We start from the raw sequence: 19,052 nt of genomic DNA on the forward strand, positions 1-19,052 counted from the left end.
CCGCTATCTTTGTACCGCGATATCTCCCTAATGGTTGACTTTTGACCCAACGTTTATGAAGCAAACTACCCTTTATTTTGAACAAGGAATCACTCCCTGAAGTTTTTCGCATTTGTTTTGAAACACCCTGTATAGGGTGGTCCGAACTGTATTCCGGAAACTTCGGCAGCATATTCTGAAAATAAAAATAAGTAAAAAAGTCCGTATAAATGTTTGTCCAAAAATGCTTAGTTTCGGAGATACAGGGTGTAGAATTTTCATTTTTATGTCGATTTCTTCCAAATAATTTCTGAAGTAACATCAATATTTGGATGAAAATTGGTGTCTGGCAGTTTTTTGACATGAGAAATTTGATTTTGATGTCAATATGATTCTTATTTGTAGAGGGCGCTTAGATCACGGAAATATATTTTTTTTTCACTCAGTAGTATTTTACAGGTACGGACGAAATGTTATTTGGATAAAATTCTTACTCTAGCGATACTCTAGCGGTTTAGGAACACTCCAAACGCTTCAAATCACTCTTTGCTTCTCCAAAACGACACCGTTCAAGTTGTATTGTTTGCCCGAATCGATTTGTAACAATGCTCAAGTCGTAAACACCACGTCTCGAGTGTTATGATGGCCGATTTATATCGGCTGCTTAACTCTCTAGAATTCTAAAAATACCGCCAGACGTCCGTCGGTATATTCGTTGGAAAAGTGTAAAGGATTTTCTCACTCCGATTTATCAAGTGGCACAAAGAAATAAAAATAACCTATAATTAGTTTATCCTATTGTGTCTCATCCTTTTACACCGATGCCCGCATTTTTCTTTAAGTTAGGTTGTATTTTTCCATAGCAACTGTTAAAATTGCCTTATACCACAGAATATCTAGCTACGCAACAGAAAAATACTCGAAATGAAAGAGCTAAAATTGCACAAATAGAATACTAGATGGCGCGACAATATCATAATCACAATATAATTGGAAATTTTGAACTTTCGGTTTTGGATCGAGGGCTCGTCGACGGCCTTATAGCTCGGCTAAATATGCACAGTTGCCAGATTCAAAAAGACTTGAATTGGCATCCCATTCTTTTTATTGTGTATAATAATATAATTTTATTGTGTATAATATTAAAATAGTTTTAAGTATATTATTACAAAACATATACATTTTTAATATACACTATACCTTATAATGTTAACTAAGAATATACCTTTAATTACTTTTAAAATTAATAATATACAGGGCGATTGATAGTGATATTTATTAATGCTGGAACGTTAGTAATGAAATATAAGTTTAATAATAATGGAAATAATTTATTGAAATGCAGTACAAAAAGTGTTAACTCACTAAAATATACTATAATAACAAATTTCTTCCGTTTGCCACGTTATTTATATAGATCTAGGTAGATTTTAAAAAGTGACACAGGTACAATTAATAATATATTAGTTCGGCATAAAAGTTGCTGTCACGACATCGAACAATAAATTAAAATTCGTAAAATAAATTAAAATTATTAATTAAAGAAATCTTTATAAAGAAACGCAAGTATACCAAATTTGGGCCCAATCGAACTCCAGGAAATTATATCATAATAGTGTACTATATTATGGTACCACTTGATATGCTTTAAGGTACCATAATATTGCAATGTCACAGAAGATCCGTAATATACCAAATTTAAGAACAATCGAACGCCATGAAATGGTATCGTAATATGGTACTATATTAAGGTACCACTTTATATATATCATAGTACAATCATATTACAATGTAACCGAAGATACGTAGTATACCAAGTTTAAGCCCAATCGAACGCCGGAAATGGTATCGTAATATGGTACTATATTAAGGTACCACTTTATATGCATCATAGTACCATCATATTACAATGTCACCGAAAATACGTAGTATTCCAAGTTTAAGCCCAATCGAACGCCATGTACGTAATATAGTACTATATTATGGTACCAGTTGATATGCTTCATGGTACCATAATAATGCAATGTCATCAAAAATACGCAAGTATATATCAAATATGAGCTCAATCGAACGCCAGGAAATGGTATTGAAATATGGTACTATATTAAGGTACCACTTTATATGCATCATAGTACCATCATATTACAAAGTAACCGAAGATACGTAGTATAACAAGATTAAGTCCAATCGAACGCCAGGAAATGGTATCGTAATATGGTACTATATTATGGTACCTCTTATTATGCTCCATGGTACCATAATATTACAATATCACCGAAGATACGTAGTATCCCAAATTTAAGCCCAATCGAACGCCATGTACATAATATGGTACGAGATGATATGCATCATATTACAATGTCACCGAAAATAGGTAGTATACCAAGTTTAAGCCCTATTGCCACCATGTACCTAATATTGCTATGTCATCAAATATGGTACTATAGAAGGTACCACTTTATATGCTCCATGGTGCTGAAGATATAATATACCAAGTTTAAGCCCAATCGAACGCCATGTATCGTAATATAGTAATATATTATGGTATCACTTGATATGCTTCTGAAAAAAACGGTGTCCAGTTGGCTGGAAAAGGACGATCGATGACATTTCCCATATAAATGTACATATAAAATGACAGTGATATTAATTTCATAGCTATCGCTAACGCCGTTTTTCCCGATTATACAATATGAACTTGGTATAAACACAATCGAACGTCAGGAAGTGGTATCATAATAGTAGAACAATACTTATTATATTGTCGCCGAATTACAATGAAAATTCAGGATTCAATTATACAATCAAACGTCAGGAAGTGATTGTAATTTAGCTCATAAGATTTAATACCAACTAACATGGAAACTGAAAAAAACAGCTCTGATCTATTTTAATATGTTTAAATGATGTAGCAAATTTGAAGGTAGGCTTTATCAGTAAGTATTACGATATGAATTACACACTGGCAACACTGCACAAAATTCTTTTAAATTTTGTTTGTAGAAAACTGTTTTCTTTTAAATTTATTGCCCTCTATTATGTAGTAGCGAAACTAGCACATCAAAATATCTGATTTGGAGACAGACTTTTAAAGCCTGTCTCCTTTTGCTACCTACAATTTTATACATGTAACGAGGCTTCTGTTGCGTAGCTAGATATTCTGTGCTTATACCTATCAAAAATAGTAGATAAAATAGTACAGGGTGAGTCAACGATAGAGTAAAGTCCATTATCTCATTTGTTTCAAGGTTTACCAAAAAATGTTTAATATAAAAGTTATAGGGATGGTTAAGATACACATACTAAAATTATTATAAAGTATACAAGGTGCTTCAAAAAAGTTTGGCGGCTATAACATATGTTTTTTTAAATACAACACCCTATTTTTTATTTTATTTTTAGATTCTGCGCAAAATTCCATAACTTTTTTATATATAATGTTATATACCTAAAATTAATAGTTTTTGTAATAATTCAATTTATTTAGACAAATGTTCAATTGCAGTGTGGTAAAAAATTGTCAGTGGTGCCGTTGTTTCTGAAGTTGGAGTACCAAAATTTGGTAGCAGAGTTTTATAGAGATGAAAAAAAAGATATATGTAAAGATATTTTAGTTAAATGATACAGGGTGTTCAAAATATATTTATTACTTTCAACTAGTTAAAATTAAAAAATCTCAAATTTTTTAAATGGGACACCCTATATATTATCATTTTTTCTGATAGATTTGACAAAACTCTTCAATTTTTATTAAGTATGTCATATCCCTATTTTTAATAGTTTGCGATTTATTCACATTTTTTTCAATTTTTACCTATATTTTTAATACAATTACCTTATAAAATCATAGTTGCCAAAACAAAACAAAACTATTTATTACTTACCTTTAACAAATAGCTTCATAATTAGTTACAATTGCTGGTATTAGTTAAAATTAATTAACTTTACTCAAATAAACTAAATCGCAGTAGTGAATTTCTTGGTGTATTTCTATATTATGAAAGATGACACTTGGGATTTTTCGTCGGTGCGAATAGTCACAGATTAGGGTAATACTAGATGACCTAATTGCTGAAGACTACTAATATATGAATTTTCTTCGACATACAGTAAAGTTTTTTCTCGTAGTAATTCTGGTTTATAATTCATTTGGTAAAGCCAATATTACTACTGTCGCGAAACCGTCCCATTACACACTGAAGATGTTTTCTAGATAATATACATCTATATCCTTATAGTAGTTAGCAAAGTACTATATAATATATAGTACTGAACCAAAAAATGTGGTTTTCTAAGCTTGTCCGTGTATATCAATCACATTGACTAATTCATTTCAAGAAAATCTGTACCTATTATCTCTACCATTTATACTTATTACAACAAATTAAACTAACAGACATGAAATTGTGATAATTATTACTTTTTGTCATGGTAACTATGATGTTATAGCGCAATTGTATTAAAAATATGGGTAAAAATAGAAAAAATTGGAATAAATCGCAAACTAATAAAAATAGGTATATGACATTCTTAATAAAAGTTGAAGAGTTTGGTAAAATCTATCAGAAAAAATGATAATATATAGGGTGTACCATTTAAAAAATTGAAATTCCTTAATTTTAAATAGTTGAAATTCCTAAATATATTTTGAACACCCTGTAACATCTAACTAAAATATCTTTACATAGGTCTTTTTCTATATCTCTATAAAATTCTCCTACCAAATTTTAGTTGTCCAACTTCAGAATCAATGCCATCATTGACAATTTTTTAACCCACTGCAATCTAACATTTGTTTAAACAAATTTAAATATAACAAAAACTATTAATTTTAGGTATATAACATTATATATAAAAAAGTTATGGAATTTTACGCAGAATCTAAAAATAAAATAAAAAATAGGGTGTTGCATTTAAAAAAACATATGTTATACTCGCCACACTTTTTTGAAGCACCCTGTATACTGTGTAATAATTTTAAAATGTGTATCTTAGCCATCTCTATAACTTTTATATTTAATATTTTTTTGTAAATCTCGAAACAAATGAGATAATGGACTTTACTCTATCGTTGACTCATCCTGTACTTTAACAGCAAGGATAGATTAAATGATAGTTTAACAGCGAGGATAGGTTAAAAACTTTATTTCTTCTCGCACGTTTTTTAATTGCTTCCATTTTTGAAAATGTTTGTATTCCTTTTCATAAATTATTCGGGATTTAAATGGAAGGAGTTTGGATATGGCGTTTGTCGCCTCAGCCTGAATATCTGTTAGTAATTTACTTATTTCGTTTTGAGACATTTCTGGCTGTAATTCAATCAGCAATCGACACGAAAGAGAATTAATAAATACTGGCATAAAACTGACAACTAAAGAGCTAGACAGCTTTATTTATTTGTCAAATTACCTAGAAACCAACGCCAACCCAGCACAACATTTTTTCTACTGGTAATAAATTCCTTGAAATAATAATTTTTGAATATTCTTTAAAACGTAACTCGCCATGGAAAAAAAAATATTGTTTTATACACGACGATAAAATTACATTATCTATCGCCTCCCGAAATTGAGTTAATCTTTTCGGTCGACTTTTCGGTCAGTTTATGTATAAAAAATAACTATAATTACACTCTTGTATTTCTTTTCTTATCTACATGTTTTTACAAAAAAAAATAAAGAAACACCTGATATAGATGTAAAAAGTAAAATATGAAGTTTTAATACGTGAAAAATCAAAAACTTTATATTTAATTGATTTTTTTAATTTATAATAACATATTTACTAACTAGGTGCTATAAAATCCTATAAGAATCTATCTCCTGTCTGTTTAATAGACGTTTAAGTCGTTTCCTATTTAATTAGCCCGATTAAAAATGCCTCGATTCGTGTTCTAACCGTTTCATTAGCAATGATTTATGTTGCTGGAATGATAGGTCGTGATAACTGACTGAGTCCAGCCTTAATTTCCTAGAACTGCTACTAGAAAATATGCTCTAATAAGGCTGTATAACCATTACATTTCATCCCATTACAAACAATGAGTTATTTTTTGTAGAAGAATCACTACATTCCTGTAGAATCGTCGTAATATTTTCCTTGTTATTGTGTTTTATAGTTTATCTACAGGATGTCTCTTAAATAAGTACAAATTAGTATTAGATAGTTACATATATTTGATATCAATGAAACTTTTAGTTACGTAATCGAGGGCGCGATTTTTAAATTCATTCTTGCCAACCCCAATGAATTTATACATATTCGGCGCCAAGCTGACCAACTGTAATTTAAATTTCCCGCTAGAGATTCAGGTGGTAGCTCTGCTGTAAAAAATGTCAAGTTGCCACATTTATTTATTTATTTCCTGACATTGTCATTCGTTTTGACACTTTATTAGTTTTATATTACGAGTTTTTGGTTTAAATAAATAGTGTTACTTTACTTTAAGCTTAAAATTGTTTACTAGCAGACCTTGCAGTCGAACATTGTTCTTTTTAGAACCTCTTTTAGTGCGAAGTGTACAAAAATAGCTTAATAGCCGTAAAAAAACTCATCGCAACCTTACTAGAATGTTTTGAACGGGAAAACGGTAGAAATGGCCCTTTATATTCCTTAAGTGCTGTTAAGGAGGTGAATTTTGTTGAGGTAAATAATAACTGTTTATATATTCATAATTAACTTATTTTTTTCCCAAAATATTTTGCTTAAAAGAAAATATATTAAAGTGGGCAACGCTGTGGCGGTCAAACTGAATCACGTGACTAAAAGTTTCTTTGGTATGAACTGTAGTTAATTATGCATAAAGAAAAAAGATTTTATATTATACAAATAAGGAAATATCAAAAGAAATCAGCATATTGTTGTTAATAATAAAGACATAAAAGACATTTAATATTAAACAAACTAATTCATTATTCATAATATTCGTGTATAATATATTCCAAGAATAAATTATGAAAATTTATGCTAACAAGTTAATTATTTCGCGTCATTTTTTCCTTAAAGATAAAAAATTCGAACCGGGTGCCGCTCCCTACACGACTAGACGACGAATGCAACGTTGCCAGATCCCTAACAATAATTAATAATGTTAGTAAGTAAGTAAAATACTTAAATTAAATCATAATCAAATTAGACAAAGAAAATAAAGTCCTCCTACTCCACTACCAGTCCACTAAGGGATAGAAGGTAATAAAAAAAAACGATCTAGCTAGAAAAGGAGCGAACACTCAACTAACTGAACCAAAACCGTTCTGCTTGCCAAGTGGAAACCTCAAGAACCTGGAAGACTCAATTCAGAATCTAGAATGAGAATGCTCCAACGGTCTAAGACACTCTAAGAGATTTCTCAGTACTTACGACCGAGAAAAATCAAAGATTCTCCTTGATTTAAGTAAGAACAATATTAGGATTGTCAAATTGTGAAATGTTATGCTTTTTGACAGATTTTTTTTACCAAAAAAACATGTAAGACAACTTAAAAATGGTAAGGAAGCGAAAACTCCAAAGTCTTTTAAATAAATAACTGTGAAATTGAATTTCAAAAGGCAAAAAATTAATTCTGTGTTATTATGAATTGTTGTTAATACAGAAATTAATAAATAATTATATTCTGTACACGTCAAAAATATTCTGTACATAAATATGTCTTCAAAAACATCCTAACTAAAAATATGTGTAACATCAGAAAAAAGAAAATGATAATCAGATACCGCGCGGTTGTGAAAAAAAATTACCACTACAAATTATACGTAAAAAGCGTTATTCTAATACAATAAAAAAGACGCTTTTAAATAAACCCTTTTTTATAGGAGATAGACAAAAACTAATATCGGTGTCTGGAGCTTAATTTTTGTCAAAAACATGATGGTGAAAACAGCATATCGATATCTGTTACCGTTTCGGAGTTACGGGGTGTTTTTCAAAAATATGCATTTTTAACAAATCGCTGTAACTTTTTTGCTATGGAAAATTTTGTTTTTTTATGAAAACATTTCCAAAGCAACTTTTTACGTAGAATTTAATGGTTTAGGTATAATTTTTTTTAAATTAATAATTTAAGAGTTATCAACAGAAAATTTGATTTTTTATATGGGACACCCTGTATATTTTTAATTTATTGAAATGAATTTAAAATTAGCTTTCAAAAAATATAACACACTTGATATTTTGCTCAATTCCTCTTCGAGATATAGAGTATATAAAAATTCGCCCTCTTTAAATAAGTAGGCTTTGAACAGCACCGGCTGTAATGCAAAAAAAATCTAGCTGTGAGCATCATTTAAAACGAAAATAATATTTGCTGTTTCTGGCCCTAAAAATATAATGTAAGTCTTTTATTTTTGCCATCATTTAAGTATCTATTTATATTTACTCCATTTACAAAACTTTGGGCGAATTACGTTGGTCTTGATTTATTATAATAAACGATGTTTAAATATTTGACTTATAAATAAGAACATTAAATAATGAATAATATTTCACATGTTTGGCTTTAATTTTATTTAATAATTGTTAAATTAAACTGTTAAATCTTATTTTTTACACATCACAACGATACTTGTGATTAGTATTGTTGAATTTGTGTAAAAAATAATATTTAATAATCAAATTTAATTATATATACTTTAGAGTAAAATTTAATAAATACGCTCATTTAAAAAGCCCGCGCTTCGATCCATTTAAAACAAGCCCTACTCAATAGATGGCGCCACTTCTGTAGAACCATTTTTCAGTATGGCAGAGTCCATTCTTTTTCTAGCTAGGTATATTCTTTGATATCGACCGTCTTCTGTTATGGACAGACGGGTCAGTTTATGAACATTTCTCGCGGAATTCGGTGGGGGTGAAAGAGACCCCTTCATAACTGCTAAGTATTTTTAATTCTTGTCTAGATCGATGATGCTATGAGATATATGGAAGAATAAGGAACCTTTATTCTTCCGCAAATATATCCATAGGATTATATCCATGGGCGCTAAGTTAAGCGGCCTCGACGGCCAATGGCTGGGATCTTGGTTAGCTATTCAATTATTCTTGAAATTGGCTGCAAAAATTTGCTGATAACTCTTCAGCGTTCAGAGGCGCTGCGTCGTCTTGCTGGAAATATAATGTTTTCGAGTTCCATTAAGGGCATATCATCAATAAGGGGTCCAAAGCCTACTAGTTAAAAGTGGCGAACTTTAAAAAATTCTGTATTTCGAAGGGGATTATAACAAAATATCAAGTGTGCTATATTTTTGGAAAGGTAATTTTAAATTCTTTTCATTTAATTAAAAATATAGAGGGTGTCCCAAATAAAAAATCAATTTTTCTGTTGATAACTCTTAAATTATTAATTTTAAAAAAATTATGCTTAAACAATTAAATTCTACGTAAAAAGGTGCTTTGGAAATGTTTTCATAGAAATACAAAATTTTTCATAGCAAAAAAGTTACAGCAATTTGTTAAAAATGCACATTTTTGAAAAACACCCCGTAACTCCGAAAGGGTAACAGATATCGATGTGCGGTTTTCACCATCATGTTTTTGATGAAAATTGAGCTCCAGACACTGATATTAGTTTTCGTCTATCTCCTATAGAAAAGGGTGTTTCCATTTAAAAGCGTCGAATTTGAACCACCCTGTACAGATTACAGAAATAAATTGAAAATAATATTTATATTAAAACAGTATTAATATGTCACTTTTTCAAACATGTCGTTCAAATCCTTCAATTCAATAGTTGTCAGTAAGAAGTTTCATTTCAAACATGCCCACATAGTGCACACACTGTTTTTTTTTAATTATTTAAGAACAAACTTTAGAGTCCCTAAGAAAAATATTCTTTATCATTTTTTAATGTAAATACACGATAATAAAAATCTAATAATCAATAATAATCTCTCGTGTTAATGAAGCCCAATAAAAATACTTTCACGAATTCTACTCCTTTTCGTCTTGATAAGTTATCTCTCTCTCTTTCTCTTATTCTTCCCCACTTTATGCCTGTCTCTGTCTCTCTCTCCTCTTCTAGATTTCGCATCGAGTGAGCTTTGGAGCCTGCGGGGACCCCCATTGCTCCAACAACGTGGGGACCACCCAAGTAGACTCAGGCTTGGCGAGTATGAATGAAGCAGAAAAAAAACTGAGACGTATATATGAAGGAATTCCTTAGCAAAGTATATACGTAATAACATGGTTTTTATTGTTAATATAGTGTATAGTATTTAATATTTATATTAATAGTAGTTTATAGGCTCATAAAAATGTATTTAATTAGTATACAGGGTGCACCGAACTGTATTCAGGAAACTTCGGCAGCATATTCTGCAGATGAAAATAAGAAAAAAAGTTCGTATAAATGTATGTTCCAAAATGCTTAGTTGCGAAGATACAGGGTGTAGAAATTTCATTTTTATTTCGATTTTTTCCAAAGGATTTTGATGTCAAAATGACTCCTTTTTTATATTTTTTAACTTGTTTGAAACGTAATAACTTTTTGTCCGTACCCGTATAAAACTACCGATTAAAAAAATATACATTCACGATGTTTTTTACGTAATAAAAAAGGTCTCTTGGTAAAAATCGCTACGAGTAATGGTTCTCCATGGTTTTTACCAAGAGATATTTTTTACGTAAAAAGTCACGGAAATGTATATTTTTTCACTCAGTAGTTTTATATAGGAACGGACGAAAAGTTATTACTCTTCAAAACAGTTAAGCACATGTAGGTGGCGCCCCCTACAAATAGGAGTCATATTGACATCAAAATCAAATTTCTCATGTCAAAAAACTCCCACACACCAATTTTCATCCAAATATTGACGTTATTTCAGAAATTATTTGGAAAAAATCGAAATAAATATGAAACTTCTACACCCTGTATCTCCGAAACTAAGCATTCTAGGGCCCGTATTTATAGTTGCGTCTCGAGACGCCAAGACGGTCTTGGGCTCTTGAGAGCGGAATCGACAGAATACACGAGCAAACCTCATTTTGGAGATTGCGATTTTCATTTTGGAGATTGTCATTTTGGATAGTTTATGTGATCTGTGGATAGTTTCTTAACCCAACTTTTTTTGTAAACAAAGTGAATCCCTTGTAAATCCGTTTTGTCTAATTAAACAGTTTTGAATATGTTAGATGAGTTAAATTTTGGACCATGTGGAAGAAGAAAATCGTCTTCAAGTTCCAAACAGATATATACTGGATGCAGGAAATCCAATAGAAATGTTTAGCAAGATCATGACTTGATCCTATAATAAAATTTCAAGGATTGCTGAGTTTTTTGGAAAAAACTGATTTTTTTGAAAATCAAATTTATTTTTTCCTGTCGTTACTTTTTGGAAAATCAAAAAACTAATTGCACATTCTCATAGCCACATTATTAGGGCTATGGAAGAATTAGTAATTAGGATTATTAGATGCTATAGAAACCAGAGTCGGACTTGAAATCATTTTAAATAATAATTAAATAGTTTTGTTGCTGTTAAGGTATCCAAAACAAAAAAAAGTATAAAGTGTGGCATATTATTGTATTCTGGAAAGCGAGTTCTTTCAAAAACTGAAATAAAAAATGCAGGTCCGTATTTAAAAAAATTAAGTTGGTCTCTGTATCTCACAAATTGTCAGCTAATTTGAAAATCTAAAAATACTATCAGATAGCCCTAATAAAGTGGCTATGAGAAAGTGCAATTAGTTTTTTGATTTTCTATAAAATAACGACAAAAAAAATAAAATTAATTTTCAAAAAAATCAGTTTTTTCCAAAAAACTCAGCAATCCTTGAAATTTTTAAATCTTTTTTGATGGCATCTTGGTGAACATCCCAAAGCGCAACTTTGTCCCAATTTAACCATGTCCGTATCTTTTACGGTTACCGAGATACCAATGCTCGTACCTCGAATTTGTAGCACACTGTATGTGTCAAAGGTAATTAAAGTGACATTTTAGGCGTTGTCGAATGTCATCTTCATAGACACAAGACACTCCCTAAAGAAATAGCTATATCCTTATCTATTGCAAGTCATGTACCAACACAGAGGGTAATCCAATATGTATATATGATCCTGTATATGTGTCGCGCCCACGTGGGAGGTCTTCAAGAGATCGAGACGTCATTTGCATTGACATATGACACGTGTCAACGGTTTTTGACGAGCGTATCACCCGAAATTACGTTGGATGTTCCTCACCTTAAAATATGTTTCTCATTTGTTTTTTCTTAATAATCATGACTGGATTGTATTTGACTATTCATTCTTTGGTTGATTTTATGAATGAAGAAAAAATAGCTACAATGTGGGTACACATTGATAAGTACCTAATACCGTACGGTCGGAAAAAGAAACGGCGTCATAGACGGCTGCGGAATGGCAATCGATGTTAATTTTAGTGAGGTCAAGCCCTATACGTCATTTGTCTTCCCCTAGGAGATGCAAGACCTTGTCGTTGGTGGGGAAGCTCCTGGTCAGGTGCTGGGGGGAATCCCCCCTAGCACTTGGCTTGGTCTAAGAAACATCTCACTCATCGTCTTGTCCCTGACTGTAGTGTCGTGGCCAGGGAATTGCACCAAGACATATAACGATACCGGGCGGGGCTACGGACAGCCTCAACCTTGGGGCATCGGGGGGCACCCCATTGTATTTTACCCCTTACTTCTACATGCGGGGCTCTGTAGAAGTGGACCGACTGTCCCTAGCGACTCATGGGAATACTATGAGATCTGGTAACAATAGTAATAAAAACATCACCGGTGAAGCTGTGGGGAAACCCTCTAGCGACACTGGGAACAGTAACAATGAAAGTTCCAAGGGGCCAAACCCAAAGAGAACTACAGGAGAGGTGGCTGACACTTGCGTGAGACCATCCTCCGCAAGTGGCATACAAGCTACCACCTCCTCCAAGGGTCGGGAGCCTACCTCCTACCTCTAAACCCAACAGGCGACACAAGCTACCGTTTCGTCTACCCGGCCTGGGTCGTAGCTCCTCGACTGTGAGGGACACGGGTCTCCGTAGGAAATCCTGGGACTGTATGATGAGTTATAACTCAAGAAAGGGGGGCACAATAGATCTCTAAGGTCGCAGAGATTAACCCCCCTCCCACTTATTCTGTTCTATTCTATACGTCATTTGTCCGTATTCTTCTTTTTTTATGGTACTTACTGCCTGTTGGCCTTAAAAAGATGGTAATTTATTCTTTCTATAGTTAGTGTTAATAATTTTAAAGTTTTACGTTAATTTTTACAATTTTTAGTAAATGGCATCTAGAGATTGACCTTGCCATAATTATCATCGATTGTGAATGCGGGTTTTTTTTTCGATCATACTGTACAATGTGGATTAAAAAAAAAGGAAATATCTTGATTGAAAATAGGAAATTTTGAACCTTATAGCATAGATAATAAATTTTACTAGATAGTGTTTTTAGTTTTTTTAATAAGATCCAATAATTTGCAGCTTTTAAAATTTTATAGCCCAAAAATAATGTTATTATTTTTCTAAGGTTGTGCAGTGTGCACCTAGGGACTGCCTTCGGGTACTTCAAAAGAGTCAAACATACTTCAAAAACTTGAAATTTAGTGTGTGTTTTATGTAAATTGGATTAAAAAAATTGTGTGTACACTAAGTAGCTGAAACTTCTTACTAACAGCTGTTAAATTAAAGGATTTGAAGGAGATGTTCGAAATTGTTATTACGCCATATTGATCCACCATCGTGTTCCACTAAAATTTATTGATACTATGCTCCTTGCTAAATCTTTTTATTCAAAGTTCTGAAACAATCACCTATTATTGAGTGACTAACAAACCACCATACCATAATAACCCACAGATAAAATAAAACAATAGGAAAAAAACGGTAAAAATTATGTCTAGCCAATAAATTCCGCCTATTATTATTAATATTTAACGGTCGTGTAACTATTTGTTTAAACAACACCTTAACGCGAATTTATTAAAGGCAATTTGCATACTAACAGGCCTAGATCATTATCGTTACTCACAGACCGTATTTAAATCGATTCAATACTATTATTAGAGGAATTTAATAACATAGTGCTTGTGTGAAATCGCCTACGCCTGCTTTGACGAGGTTTTTTTAATTATGTTTTGCTTTTTTTAATTTTTTTAAGAAAAATAGGGAGATTTCGGGAAATTTTGAAAAAATCGGCAACGTCGCTTTTTTTAATTCGATTTTTTTCCAAGATAATTCGGTAAAAATCTGTATAGAGTGATTTCAGAGGAATAAAATTTTTATGGGATTATGTTATGATTATACAGGGTCCGTCAAAAAAAGATACCATTTTATTTATTAAAAAATTATCTGTAAAATGCCGATGATTTTTCTTCTAGCATGAAACAATTAAACTTTCAGTTACGTAATCGAGGGCGCGATTTTTAAATTCATTGTTGCCAACCATGGACATACTCGGCGGCGGGCTGGCTAACTGGAATTTAAATTTCGCGCTGGGGATTCAGGTGGTAGCTCTGCTGTAAAAAATGTCGAGTTGTCACATTTATTGATTTATTTCCAGACATTGTCATTCGTTTTAACACTTTATTTTTGTATACTACGAGTTTTTGGTTAAAATAAACAGTGTTGTGAACTTTTAAACTTAAAAAAATTACTAGTAGACTTTGCAGTCGAGCATTGTTCTTTTTAGAACCTCTTTTAGTGCGAAGTGTAGCTTAATAGCCGTAAAAAATCGTCGCAAATTTATTAGAATATTTTGAACGGGAAAGCGGTAGTAATGGTCCTTTATGTCCCTTAAGTGTTGTTAAATAGGTGAGTTTTGTTGATGCAAATAATAACTGTTTATATATTTATAATTAATTTATTTTTGTTTCCTAAAATATTTTGATTCAAAGAAAATATGTAAAAGTGGGCAACGCTGTGCCGGGCAAGCTTAATCACGTGACTAAAAGTTTATTTGATATAAACTATATGCAAAGGTTCATAATGTTTTGCCTCATATGGCCTTAAGGTATCTCTATAACAAATAAATAGAACACTAAGATCAGCTGAAAAAAAAATAATTAAAGGTTAGAATTATATAGATCTGGAACAAAGATCTGGAAGAACTGGAACCTGGATGTAGGTCCATGAAATTTGATGTAACTCCGAATCCGCATAATTTATAATCTCTAATATACCTAAGACTATTAAATATTATAGACCTACCTGAACTAGGACGATCCGAATATCTGGTACAGTACACCCAAGCTGGCCATAACATTGGTTGATCACCCTTACCCCCAGAAGTCTCATTTTTCGAAGAATCACCACTCCTATCACTCCTAGGACTCAAATCTACCGGTCCCCCGCTCGTTCTCTCGTTATCCACACAAGTTGAAGTACCCTGCCTTCGTACTTCTCCAGAGAAACCGCCCCCATCACCCACAGGCTTCTTACAAGGGGGAGGTTTCGACTTTCTTATCGTTATAGGGTCTAGTATTCTACTTCTACCGAAGTCAGCCTTCAAAATATTGTCTATCGAGAACTTTAACGTTGCTTGGTGGTCAGTTTTCTGGTCCTGGGCGGTACCTGGCCTGAAGAAAACCTCGTTTTGATGCCTGGATGATTCCGGAGAGGTGTTTGAAGGTGTTTTGGCAGAAGAGATCCATCTAGAACACGGGCTGCCTGGACTGTCCGTCCCGTCACTTTGTACTGATGTTGGAGAACACAAACTAGACCCTCCGTGGTACCCTAACTGTTCGCCACTACGGTACCCGAAGTTCACCAAGTTCTCTGCACGGAACAACGGGGACGAACACGATCTGGAACTACTGTTCGACGGACTAAGCCTGGAAGACGACTGTCCTTGACTCAGAGCGTTCAAATGATCTTCCAGATTCTTAAAACTCAAAGTACTACCTCCGTTAACGCACTCTGAATCGTCTGGGGGCTGGTTTTCTGCTTCGTTTCCGACTGAGAGCACTGTATCATCACTAGAACAACTACTACAGTCTTCTGCCATGGTTAACGGTAATAAATTAACCCTCTGTAGGCTAGAACCGGTCACTAAGGTAGCCATCGGACCATTTTCTACTCACGACACGCGTTTTTCGTTACTAGCAAGCTCAAAAACCGATCGATACACACCACGAGAGCATCAGAAGACTTCTGCTGGTATGTGACGAGCTGCGGGGCGGAGTCAAGCAAGTGGGCGCGGTCGGAATGTGGGCGTGGCGAGGGTGACGTGTGACGGGTGGGCGGAGCGAACGGGTATGCACGGCGGACGAAGCGGCGTTGTCGGATCGAGGTGTGTAGGGAGGAAATTTGGGGATTTTTTTGGGATTGATTGGTTTTTGGTGATTGTGTTAGGAGAGTGTTGTTGGGAGGGATTGAGAGGTTTGGATGTATTGATTTGCTGTTTTGAGTGTAGGTTTCTTAAATAGTTTACGATATATAAGTAAATAAAGTTTTTTAAATCTGAATAATTAGGTTAGTAAAAATTCAGATAAAGCTACAAAAGTGTAGTAGACTTATTTTAAATAATTTTAAGTTTTTATAACAGTGATTTTAGGAAATGCATCCCTTTATAGGAAGTAAAATAGGGAATAAAATATTTTTCTATAGGTATGAATGAATATTTTTCTATTTTATATATTTTAGGAAGTGCATTCCTTTATAGGAAGTAAAATAGGGAACGAAATGTTTTTTTATGAAAATTTATTACTATATCTCAAAGACAGTAATCATCATAGCCAAAAAAATATCAAACTTTCAGCATATGTAGGAAATTTTATGTAGATTCAGAATATATACACCTTTAAAGACTTAGGTATCTAAGTTTTGTGGAAAACATAATTTTTTGGGTCCTTGTTTTGATCTACTTTTGATGTTTTTTAAAACGTCGCCTATATCCATTACTGTTCCCGTAAGACTACAAGGGCCTATATTTTCTTATTCTACGCCTTTTAATTAGTAAATAACAGCAGCTATAACAAAATCGGTGCCATGACAAAAATTGCCAATTTTCAGGACCGACAAAAAAAACTATTTTTGGCTATTTTTTATACATATTCAAAGCCTTAGATAGATAGTAATCACAGCCATAAAATTATCAAACTTTCAGTATTTGTAGAAAATTTTAAATAGATTCAGAATATAGACACCTTTAAAGGCTTAGGCATCTAGGTTTTATGGAAAAAATAATTTTTTGGGCCCTGGTTTTGAACTACTTTTGACGATAGTTAAAACGTCACCTACGTCCATTACTGTTCCAGTAAGACTTCAATGGCCTATATTTTATTATTCTACGCCTTTTAATTAGTGAATAACAGCAGTTTTAACAAAATCGGTGACAAGAAAGAAGAAAGTCCAATTAATAATAAATTAAATACTCAAATTTCAATATATACCTACCGGAATACTTACCCATCACTGACTATCAGTGGCAGATACAGAGGGGGGCCATATGGCCAAGGCCCCCCTAAAATATGTAAATGAAATGGCGCTCTATAAAAAGCATATTCTACGTTACCTTTTATTTGGACCCCCCTAAAATAAATTCCTATATCCGCCACTGCTGACTATAAATAATATGATCAAAAATTTTACAGTGTAGAACAGAATGACACATTCATCTAGATACTCTAATAATGATGCTACAGGTTCCCAGTTCGAATTCTAGAGAAAAATGATGGTGGAGTACTTCAAAGGAAACAAGTAGCGCTAGAATGCGACCGCAAAGAGGTAAAAAACGACTCAGTATTTTAATTAGAGCTATCCCGGTCTTGGCGGACTGAGAAATGAAGAGCGAGCAGTTCGAAGAAATGATTATAAGGAAAATAGTTCCCAGGAACCGCTCTTGGTGGAAGCGTATATCTATATACCTACGTGAAGATAGTTGCTGAAGTACTTAACTAGCTATAGATATCTGTCGAAAGCGTTTGAAATATTCTGGGATAATATTATTAAAGGAAATTAAATAAATATTTAGAGACACAGAAGGTATATTTCCATTGGCGTAACTACAGTGGCGCCCGGGGGTGCCCCCCCCCAAATACTGCTGGGCACCCCCCAGAGAAATCTTGAACTATGATTCTTGGCTACGTATTAATTTTTATTTGCTTATTGTAATGTAGTAAAAATGACGTTTTCTAGTTTTGTTTAGTTAAAATTATTTTGTTGTATTCAAAAAATGTGTTAGTTTTTATTTTTTTAGAAAATTTGTAGGTATTTAAGTAATCTACAGGAACACGGTTTGATAACCAAGTCTGAAATTTATTGATAGAGAAATTCATGTAAACGTTTTATTCAAAAAATGTGTTTTTTAATATTATGCTTCATTTTTTAAAGAACAAAAGACCTAGGCCCCCCTGGGCTCAACCCCAGACCCCCCCCAGAATGAATTGCTAGTCACGTTAATGTATATTTGGCATGTGTGCTTATTTACCATTATGGCAGACCTGATGTCACATTTTTGATCATATTTGCCTCATATGGTTTTGTATTGCTACCGGTTCAGTTTAATATTTAAAAATAGATGCAGCTTTCTTAAATTACTTAAAATTGTCTTATCCAAAATTGTTCAAATTTGGCATGTGTATTCAGAATACGCAGACCTTTAAGAGAACTTGAAAATTTAAGTTTAAAATCGAAATAATCAATGCATGCCATCATTGACAAGAACTAAACATGCACTGAAAAACAGGATCTCTCAGTCGAAATGAATATGACTTTGACCCAAAAGATTGGCGCTTTTCAATAGGGCCAAGAACGACGTTTCTTTGCCCAAAGCATTAACTATCTTTTCATAAGCTTTAAAAATTTACTTTAGAGAATAGAAGGATCTATCTGTCCAAAGTATTTCACTCTTGACCCAAAATGAATATGCAAAGAAGTTCTTGCTACAGGAACAATAGTTTCTTTGATTCATGCAAAAATTCTTGATTGAAAAGGGACATTTCTTGATTAAAGAGACACTTTTCTTAAACCAATAGCGAATACTATTGACCCAACTAAAATTTATTTTGATCTAAGAGAACTACATCATATACAGGCATATTACGAGGTATATTATTTTCTGATAAATGTAGGTTTTCCTGGTCTGTAGTAAGTAAAGTGATATTATTTTCTCGATAG

General features: G+C 32.8%; 1 protein-coding gene across 1 annotated transcript in view; it reads right to left on the reverse strand.

Moving 5' to 3' along the window:
* Positions 1-16,064, reverse strand: part of LOC115884932 (homeobox protein invected-like) — an 80,739-nt gene extending 64,675 nt beyond the window's left edge. Inside the window, exon 1 of the mRNA XM_030903654.1 lies at positions 15,144-16,064. Within this exon, the coding sequence (XP_030759514.1) occupies positions 15,144-15,996 (853 nt within the window). The 5' untranslated portion in view covers positions 15,997-16,064. The remainder of the gene's footprint in view (positions 1-15,143) is intronic.
* Between the last annotated feature and the right edge of the window lie 2,988 nt (positions 16,065-19,052).

This window comes from Sitophilus oryzae, unplaced genomic scaffold (assembly GCF_002938485.1).
Source record: "Sitophilus oryzae breed Bouriz unplaced genomic scaffold, Soryzae_2.0 scaffold_358_pilon_pilon, whole genome shotgun sequence".
NCBI lineage: Eukaryota > Metazoa > Arthropoda > Insecta > Coleoptera > Curculionidae > Sitophilus > Sitophilus oryzae.